Source organism: Syngnathoides biaculeatus, chromosome 23 (assembly GCF_019802595.1).
Source record: "Syngnathoides biaculeatus isolate LvHL_M chromosome 23, ASM1980259v1, whole genome shotgun sequence".
Classification (NCBI taxonomy): domain Eukaryota; kingdom Metazoa; phylum Chordata; class Actinopteri; order Syngnathiformes; family Syngnathidae; genus Syngnathoides; species Syngnathoides biaculeatus.
Genome location: NC_084662.1, coordinates 8775172 through 8785613, shown reverse-complemented (window position 1 = coordinate 8785613; position 10442 = coordinate 8775172). Strand labels below are relative to the sequence as shown.

The window sequence follows — 10442 nt, the reverse complement described above, 5'->3', positions numbered from 1 at the left end:
GTTTCAATTGAGTTACTGTATTTCCTTTCGCTTTAAATGAGTAGAGGCATCCATTCAATTAGCATCTCATTACGGCGCCACGACTTCAGTCTCCTGCACGGAGAGTGTGCGTTCAAATGGTACCGATACGGTTTGCCGGTGACTATTAGTGAACGATTCTTCCAAAAAAAAAAAAAAAAAAAAGAGAAGAGCTTTGAGCTGTTAATTGCCACTCACTGTTTAAATTTACTGTCCAGCTAAATGCAAAACAAAGAGGAGGCCACCATGTTTATTTAAAACAATCACTCTGCTAGAATTTTGGTAAATGGCATCTGTTTTTGTGCTTTAACCCTTCAACAACAGATTCAAATCAAACCGTGCAGTAACACGAATGACAGTTCTATATTACTTATCATCTCTGCATCGAATGTCTTCATAGTGCTGTACTGATAATTCGAGAGAAGAGTTAGACATCTCAATGAACACTAGATGTACATTATCTGCATAAGACTGCCCCCAGGTGGTCAAGCTTGGCACACAGTGTTAGCACAATGGCATTCAATTTGAAGCAGTATGACAAAAAACTAAATTTTTATTCTATTTAATTTTTAAATTACAATATATTTTTTATAAATTATGAAGCGTTATTTTTCCTGATTAAGCTTGGCACACAGTTTTCGCACAAAGGCATTCAATTTGAAGCGATATGACAAAAAACAAAATTTTTATTTCATTTAATTTTTAAATTACAATATATTTTTTTATAAATTATTTTTCCTTGTTAAGCTTGGCACACAGTTTTAGCACAATGGCATTCAATTTGAAGCGGTATGACAAAGAACTACATTTTTATTCTATTTAATTTTTAAATTACAATATATTTTTTATAAATTATGAAGTGTTATTTTTCCTGATTAAGCTTGGCACACAGTTTTCGCACAATGGCATTCAATTTGAAGCAGTATGCCAAAAAACTAAATTTTCATTCTATTTAATTTTTAAATTACGCTATATTTTTTATAAATTATTATGAAGTGTTATTTTTCCTAATTAAAATGCACGTTACAACATTTGTTTTCTTGTTCTTTTTGTAACGCGGCCTGAAAAATACTTTTGGAGTTACGAAAGTGCGTTTTGATCCCGCGTTGAATGTGTAGCAACAAACTCCTTCATGATGTCAGTGTTCGCTTCTTAAAACTGATACCGAACTTGCAGCCAACGATGGTGGAAAAAGGCTTTCGTGCGCCTCCGGCTTGTTTTTCTCCATTAATTTTGATTACTTTGGACGATTTATAGATATGTGTCAGGACTTTTTTTTTTTTTTTTTTTTTTTTTTTGTCTCTACTCTTACTGCTTTCCACGTCTTAATACGTCTTCCCACTCCTCTCCCGTGTCGTGGTTGCGACCGGGCCAAGGGAAGTGGAAAAACAAACAGGCTGAGTCTGCCCTCTTTCATTTTTTTCACCCCATCTTACTGCCCTCTTTTCCGCTTTTCTTCCATCTTTACTCCCATCTTCACTGCCCGAAGCCTGCTTTAAAAAAGTAAAAATGAAAAAAATTAGAACCACTTCTGCCCTCATGTGGTGAAAAGATGCCACTGCAGCTCCATGTGTGCACTGCGGCTGCATCCATAATACTCAGTTGACCGGACCGTAGGTTTTGTTGTTTTAACTGGATGTTTTTTTAAAATCTGGATTTTGACACATCATCATCTTGATAAACGTGCGTTATGGGATATTTGGAAAAACAATTCCGTTAACATTCCCTGAGAAAAAGCATAGAAGAAGAAGGCAATGTGGCTCGTCTGTGAAAAGGGGAACGTTTTTAATAAAGTTGCACTGCGTGCGTGAATAAACAAATGAATCGAAAATGATTACATAATTCCCTTTCAGCCACGCGATTAGGCGCAATTTTGGGATATCCCCCTTTTCCCCTTTCGCTCATTCAACTTTTCTTGTTTGACCTCCAGGATGTCCGTGCACAAATCCAGCTCGGAAGACGGATCAGGAGGTAATCAGGAGAAGCCGGCGACAGCGTTTTTGGGATTGGAAGTTTTCACGTCTATGAAATGTGCCCCCGTCTTTAGGAAAATGGGACAACAAGAAGAAGAACAAGTCCTTCTGGCAGAATTTCCGCAAGCCTCAGAACAAGGCGGTCGTTCGACAGACGTCGAAAGGTCGGTGCGGTGTGTTTGTCCCCCCCCCCACAAAAACCTGTTTTGGATCTGAATCCACCTTCGACTCGCCCGATTCAGGTGAGGACATCGGCTACGTAGCCAGCGAGATCACCATGAGCGACGAGGAGCGAATCCAGTTGATGATGATGGTGAAAGAGAAGATGATCACTGTGGAAGAAGCGCTGGCTCGGGTAGGGAAATTTGAAAGAACGTCCTGCCGCCCCCCCCCCTAAAACCACACAAAAGTGGTTTCTAACTACCATCTGACTAAAATGACTCACTATTACGAACTCTGACGGAAAACGTTGCATTGTTAACTTGCCTAATCCTTTTTGTGCGCACACAAACTCCAGACCAATGGGGGAATCCTATATTTGGTTGTTTTGTTTGTTTTTTTTTGTGGGGGTGTGATTTCTTGGAGTGTGGGTGTGCAGAACTCGGTGGTGAGGTGGAGGACTTTGGTGCGTAGTGGCTTTCTCTCAGTAGCTTGGACATGGTGGATTCTCATTTTTGGCTTCTGCTCCCTTTTTTTTGCCTCCAATATTGACGTGATATTCGCTGATTGACGTGTTCCCTTCCTCCTTCCTCCTTTTCCTTCCTTTCCTCCTGTCAATCACCTCCCCAAATGCCTTGCTCATGGGCTCCTGGACCTTTCCGGCAGGATTGCGCTCCGCGAGGCGGGTTCCTCGGTTTTTCCACCCTTAAAATTTTTCTATTGGCTGACAAAAAGCAATCAATGAGCAAAGCTTTGTGGATTGTGTTCCCTCGTAGAACGAAACATCACTGACCAACCAGCATCGCGTTAGTGTCTAATAATTTTGAAAGAAGCATTTATTAAAAAAACCTAATTTTAATAAAAGCATAAAAGGTTGTAGTGGGGTAACAAGAGTACTGTGCAAACGTCGCTGCCCAGCGTTTTGCTTTAGCCGTACTTTAATGATAGTTGTTCCATCCATCCATCCATTTTCTTTGCCGCTTATCCTCACGAGGGTCGCGGGGAATGCCGGAGCCTACTCCAGCTTTCAACGGGCAGGAGGCGGGGCACACCCCGAACTGGTCGCCAGCCAATCGCGGGGCACATAGAGACAAACAGCCGCGCTCACAATCGCACCTTGGGGCAATTTAGAGTCTCCAATAAATGTTGCGTGTTTTTTGGGATGTGGGAAGAAACCGGAGTGCCTGGAGAAAACCCACGCAGGCACGGAGAGAACATGCAAACGCCACACAGGCAGGGCCGGGATCAAACCCGGGTCCTCAGAACTGTGAGGCCGACCAACGCTTTACCAGCTGATCCACCCTGCGGCCTTCATGATAGTTATGATTGATAATAATATCCCAAAAGTGGAGCTAATGACTCCACCAAAATAAGAGTTGGGGGGGCAGGCAAACTGGAATTGTGAAAGGTACTGAATTATCATATCAACAATAATCAGCAAAACAGTAGTAATTAACTAAGAATAACTGGGCAGTATATCAGATTAATCAAATACATATTCAATAGCTGCAGCCGAGTTGGCCTCACAGTTTTGAGGGTCCCGGGTTCAATCCCGGCACCGCCTGTGCGGCGTTTGCATGTTCTCCCCGTGCCCGCGTGGGTTTCCTCCGGGCACTCCGGTTTCCTCCCACTTCCCCAAAAACACGCAACATTAATTGGACCCTCTAAATTGCCCGTAGGTGTGATTGTGAGTGTGATTGGTTGTTTGTCTCCATGTGCCCTACGATTGGCTGGCGACCAGTTCAGGGTGTAACCCCGCCTCCTGCCCGTTGACAGCTGGGATAGGCTCCGGCACTGCCTGCGACCCTCGTGAGGATAAGCGGCAAAGAAAACGGATGGATGGATAGCCGCAGCCCTACACAGCGGCCACCATGTTTGCTCCGTACAAACTGTCCTCATTCATTCCCAGTTTTTGATATTAACAATAACATAGAAAATAGCACCACAACAGAAGCTTTTCCATAAAACTGTAAAATACACGACTAGTTGGGGCCTGCGATTGTTTTTTTTTTGGTACAGTACTCTTCAAAGTTTTGAAGCACATGTAAAATGACCGCTCAGTTTGAGTAATTTGTCCCAAAAAGCATAATTACTGACCGCTACGTGGCTTTGAACGCGCGCTGCAGCTGGCCGTGAGCGCACGGAGGGCTCGGCGAGAGCGCGGCGGGCCCCGCCCTCTTCCTCTTCCTCTGCCTCTCTAAACTCTTCTTCCTCCACGTAGCTGAAGGAGTATGAGCGCAGCAGACAGTCCGGCAGTACTGACGCTGCAGAGTGGACTGACGGACCTGCAGCCAGTCTAAACCAGTCCTCAAACTGCAACGTAAGTACTCCCCCACCTCCCTCGACCACCCCCCCCCCCCCCGAAAAAAAAAAAAAAAAACCCTTCACGTTCTGTCCTCGACTGCTCTCGCCGACGAGCCGAGGAGATCGCAAAAGGGTAGATTTTGATTCCAACGCATGTCGGGTTTTGTCATGTACGGCGTACTTGTAGGACAAAACCACTCAACTTCTTCCTTGCTGCCGCTCTTCTTCTTCCTGTCCATTTATTCCCTTTTTCTTGCACTCCTACACCGCTGGCCAAAAAATCCACAAGGTCCACATGTCCCGTTTGTCCATACTGTACCTTCTCTCCACCATGTCATTTGGATCATACGTCATGTTGTGATCGTGTGAACGCACGTTGGCCACATTTTGCATTTTCATCCCTCGAGTCGATGGTGTTACCGAAATATTCCATTTTTGGTCTCAGGAAAGTTATTTGTCGGCTTCTGAGGTGATGAAGTTTGTCATGTGTTTTATGCATCTGAGGACCATTTCCTTCGTAACATGAACTTTTCCAAGCGCACGCTACTGACAACCGGCATTGTTTGTGGGGCAACACGGCGGCAGGGGCGTGTCAAGGGGCCAGGGGTTAAAACAATGCGGCTATCTGATTGGTTGTTGTTGTACGAGTGATTGACAGGTCGGAAAGGTCCATCGGTTCGGGAATTGGTCATTTGTCCGTTTCTTAGCGCTGTTTGCTAGCAAGCTACTCGTTCCCCGGTGAGGGATGACAAACGGGTGGGACGTGCCATTAGGATTTTGGAGGGTGGGTGACGTATTAACTGCAGCTGCAAAAATACATTTCCCATTCACCCAGATCTTAATACATGAATATTTTTTTCACATTCCTGGTTCTTATAATTCCAAAATGATGTTCGAGGACAGAACAAGACAATGTTTGGATGTTTTGTTTCTTTTCTCTATAGCACAGAAGGGAAATGTTGTTAAGTCAGAACAGATACCAAAATAATCATAAACTGTGTTTACCATGTTTTTTTTTTTTTTTTTTTAATGCTCATTCTTTGTTGTGCCAACGAGAGCAGTACAATGCCAAATATGATGCTGCAGTTACACACATCGGTGTCAGTTGAGTCGAATGGGGGGGGGGGGGGGTCAAAAAACATAACGGATTATGATTGAATCAGGGTTTAACTTGTTGGTCGCACGCTCCAAAAATGCTTTTCGAATCATGTTGATGCGCCTTCAAACACAACCCGCAAGAGTTCAGTCGCCCGAATTTCACTTTTGCGCGACCTGCATGACGACTGAGAATCGACATGATTGGTTAAAATACATATTTACCGATCTGTCGACGCTACATACGGTATGCGGTTTCCGGCGTTTAGCATGTGAAGGAAGTTTTTTTTATTTTTTATTTTTTTTCCCGGCCAATCTCTGTAGTATAAGATTGACAGGACCGTCATTTTAACAAGAAATTTGGCAGAACGCTGAACACAACTAGCTGGTGGATTTTCAGGCGGATGACTAAAACCATCCAAACCGCAGAACAACGCGGCCTTTTTAACTATTAATCGTGAGAAATTGTCTCCCGTTTGAGCACGTCAGTCTCCGTTGGCTTTTCTCATTCATAATGTAGGTCACAGCTGATTTTCATTAGCCTCGCGCAGTATGGTATCATATGGGCGAAACTTGCAATTTCGCACCGCGCGCCGACCCGCTTTCTCCAACTGGACGTGAGTTAATTCCAGAAATCCAAGTTGCGCATAAGTGACGCTTCTATTTTCTGCCGCTTTTGAAAACACGGAGTGATATCCGATCTCCTTCATGCCTGACTGAAGTGGACGCGAGTGGCTGCTTTTAGCTTCTCGTCGTGAAATGTGAATCGCTTCATCTTATTTTAACTGGCCGAACCGGCAGTCCGTGTACATTACTGACAACGAAATGACGTCTTGTGTCCAAAAGGAATTGGAAAAATCTATGTAAATATTCCCTATTCAGTCACTCACATTTGACGAGCGCAATCGCTCTCGTGCGCCTTGGCGCTCGCAAATCTGCACAGTCGAGCACGGAAAATCACACGCGTGAAATTTGTTGCGAGTAGAAAAAATAGATATTGAAAGACGTCGCTTAGATTGTGTAGTCTTGACATTAATTTACGTGTTTATTTCATAAATGTTGCGCTGCTCCTAAACAATCGGTACTCACCCGGAAACGTTCTGAGCGTGTCCGGAAGTGATGGCAAAAGCGCAGTTCAGAGCTGCTTCACGTACCGCGAGCGCATTTGCGTCGAAAGTCGTCAGCATCGTGAGCCTCGCCAAAGGAAATTCCGTTGCACTGAAAACATTTCTGGGATCTAACACGGGTAATGTTTCGGTATCAAACTATAATAAGTGTGAGATTGTGATTTACTTTGACTTGATTTCAGCATTTTCAAAACATTGCGAGTATAAACCGTTTGTGTTTATTCCTTGACGTTTAACTTTTCTTCAGATAAAGTTTGTCAGATGAGGAATTTTTATGGTAGAAAATTTTTAAATACCGTTTTATATCATGTTCTACGAATATCAGTTGAAATTGGAAATTAACATTTCAGTTTGAAATTTTTTACCCATTTGTTTATTTTGTTTTTAAATTTACAGTTATGTTATATTAATCTAATTTTAAGTCCATCCCTAATCACACCCGCAACTTTATCTGACCACACCCGTTCATTTTTCAAATGTGAGTGACCGCTATTACATGTTAGCGTTGATGATTGCTGTTAAAGATAAATCTGGGGAAATGGGGGGAAAAAAATGGCACCTGGCAGTCAAAATGACAGGAAATGAAAATAGATCATAAATATCTCGGAAGCGCTCGGTGAGCTTTGAAGCCGGTGCTTCAATTCATCTGTAACTTTTCCAAGACGATGATTTGGACGGAACAAAGGAAGCGTTACTGGAGTGAAGAGGAAGTTCTAAAAATTTCCATCTGCATTTGAACCCTTTCCGGGGGGGGGCCTCTATGATGTCAACCGCCGCTTGAACGGAATCGAGGTCATTCCCAAGCGTGGCGCGTTGCCGCGTGCTTTACATGTAGACTTTCCTGCACAGTGCGTCCCTGTTCCCCAAGTCATTGCGCTACATAATGACAACGCTCGTTAATATTCGCCATTCATGCCGTCTTGGCTCAAACCCCCCCCGTCTTCCTTTTTGGCCATCTGAGCCGCACATTCCAGGATGGGCCATTAGGGGAGGTAGGGGGCCACGGCGGAGGTCACGCGGGGCTCAAACGCCGGGATTGTTCTCTGCACAACACACGCACCCGTTTCTCCCGCTCGCAGCGCCGCACGGCGCATGGCGACCGCCCCCTTTATTGCGGAGTTCCCGGTCTGTGCGTGCGAGCCAGCATTGCGAGCGAGCGCTCGGTGTCATTTTGGACCTTCCGATCGCATGCGCGGCTGCGGCGTGTGGATTGTTCGTGCGGGACACAAAGCCTCGAACTTCATAAACTGGTGAGTATGAAGTTGTCAGCTTGAAGATGTTACAAGAGATGTAGTTTCATCTTTTCATAAATGGTCTCAAACTGCTCTAAGGTCAGTGGCACAGCCAATCAATTTCCTTTTGAATCTTGCTTTGATTCACGGCTTCCTCTCCACGTGCGTCATTTACATGCGCGCGTTTGCAGTTGCATATCAGTGCGCAAAATTTTACAAAGTCCGAAGGCGCCCCCGCGGAACTGTATTCCACAATTTTTGTGTGTGTGTGTGTGTGTGTCGAAAGCAATTGTCTCTGTTCGACGCCGACGCTGCTGCGGGAAAATGCGCGCCGTTCGCGGCCCAGACCGCATTCTGTGTCACTTGACAAAGATTGATCAACGGCACATCTTAAGATACGCCTCCAAAGGCTTCAGGAGGAATTGTGCGGTTTGCAAACCGAGAACAGCGGACGTTTTGTTTTTGCGCGGTTTGCGAAAGGTTAAATGGCGGTGAGAGAGGCCGAGGAGAAAGAGGGACTGTTGATCGATGTGTTTTTCCCCCAACTTGTCGGAGATTAGTAAGGTTTTACTAGACAGCGCTCGGCGGCGTTGGAAACTTGGAATGTCGCTTAGGTGATGCCATGCCGTCGAGTATTTACGGAACGTCACGTGTTTGTGTGGTTGGCGCTACGTTCCAAGCCGCAGTTGTTTACATCATCCTTGCTGCATGTAAGCCGCCACCGAGCCGGGCTTGTGGTCAAAAACGAAGGAGGGCGTGTTGGGGGGGGGGGGGGGGGGCAATTAAGCTATTTCTTCATGGACCGTCAGGCCCCGAGTATCACGACTCGAACAGACTCGCTCTGTCTGTCATTTCGTGCGCGTGAGAGCGCGTGCGTTCTTCTCTGCCAGCCGCACGGTCAGCCTCGGAGAACCCGTCGTGCGGCGTTGCCATGGAGACCATTGAAAACAAATGAAGCTGTTGGCGCTCGGTGCCAGCGCTTTCTGCCCAGGCGGGCAATTACAGTGCGCCGAGTGCTCGGGTGCTCGTCTTTGCGCTCGCTCGGAGCCTCGGGGTGGATGTGATAAATCAAGGATCCGTCGTGTATAATTTTGTCATGTGGGTTTATTATCCATGAAGCAATGAAATCATATAAAGAAAGTGATTGTGCTTGCTTTTTTGTGTGTGTGTTTGTTTGTTTTGCTTTTGCCAGCATTTGCGATTTGTATCTTCACCCAGTCACTTTTTTTTCTTTTTTTTTGTTAGCGGTCGGTGTAACCTCACCTCTATTATTTGCCATTGTTGTGGCCAGGGCAAACCCCTAATATAAAAGTAGTGCTTTGGCGCCGTCTTTTCGTATCATGTGTTTTTGTTTTTTTATGTTGATATGAGGGAAAGAGATTTTAATGGTCGGACAGGACAAAAGCCTTCTCAAATGGAAGCGTTTAAGTTTTGGCCACCATCTTGTAGCATTTATTTGGGTAATCCTAAAAGTTTTTGGGCTATTTCATGTTTAATTGCTGAGAATTGTGCAATTGGAAATAATTGCAATAATAATAGTCACAGTTCTGAGGTCCCGGGTTCAATCCCGGACCCGCCTGTGTGTGGAGTTTGCACGTTCTCCCCGTGCCTGTGTTGTTTTTTTTTCCGGGCACTCCGGTTTCCTCCCACATCCCAAAAACATGCGACATTAATTGGATACTCTAAATTGCCCATAGGTGTGATTGTGAGTGCGACTGTTGTCTGTCTCCATGTGTCCTGGGTGGCAACCAGTTCAGGGTGTACGCCGCCTCCTGCCCGTTCACAGCTGGGATAGGCTCCAGCACTCCCCGTGACCCTCGTGAGGATAAGCAACAGAAAATGGATGGATGATCCTCTCTCAAACCTGTTATGAGCGTCTTTTCCTTCACCAAGCATTTCAACATAACGGCCATAAATGGAGAGAGAAAGAGAGAGAGAGCGAACATTCACTCGTTGTGACCCAGAATTTAATTTTTTTTTTTTTTTTTTTTTTTTGTCCTCGCACCACCGAGACTCAAACGGCCTCCGGAGGGCGACGCGTCCCCCGGCGGATCGTTACACTGATTCATGTCGGGTCCATTCATTGTTTCGCGGTCCATTTTGTGGCGAATTAATCGTCGTCCCCACGGTGTCTGCCCTCCATTTCTCACCAGTCTAACTTTGACTCCATCTCCAACAATGCTCCCATTGACGGCGTGCGAGGACCACAAAATGCGTTTGTCTCACTTGTGCGTCGTTGAGTTTGATCCCCGCTTCCATTTCTGCTGTAGTTGCATTCTTTAGCGCTCCCTAAGAATACTGGCGTCTGGCGGAACGTCAACCGGCTTCCCCCTCTCCCTCTCTCTTTTTATCGCAGCAATCTCGCGAGCAGTCCGACGACGAGCAATCGGAGGATTCCGTGAAGTTCAAACGGCTCCACAAGCTGGTCAATTCCACCCGACGGGTCAGGAAAAAACTGATTAAGGTGGAAGAGGGCAAGAAGCACGGATCCGAAGGTTTGTAAACGATTAAAAATACGGCTTTTGAGAGCGGTC

General features: G+C 45.5%; 1 protein-coding gene across 4 annotated transcripts in view; it reads left to right on the top strand.

Moving 5' to 3' along the window:
• Positions 1–10442, top strand: part of sash1a (SAM and SH3 domain containing 1a) — a 153124-nt gene that overhangs the window by 122636 nt on the left and 20046 nt on the right. For 3 of the 4 annotated variants that reach the window (XM_061812684.1, XM_061812685.1, XM_061812687.1), the window contains exons 5-9: positions 1949–1989; positions 2066–2155; positions 2234–2346; positions 4372–4470; positions 10265–10403. In XM_061812684.1, coding sequence (XP_061668668.1) covers positions 1949–1989; positions 2066–2155; positions 2234–2346; positions 4372–4470; positions 10265–10403 — 482 coding nt within the window. The remainder of the gene's footprint in view (positions 1–1948; positions 1990–2065; positions 2156–2233; positions 2347–4371; positions 4471–10264; positions 10404–10442) is intronic. The other variant, XM_061812686.1, reaches the window with a different exon arrangement.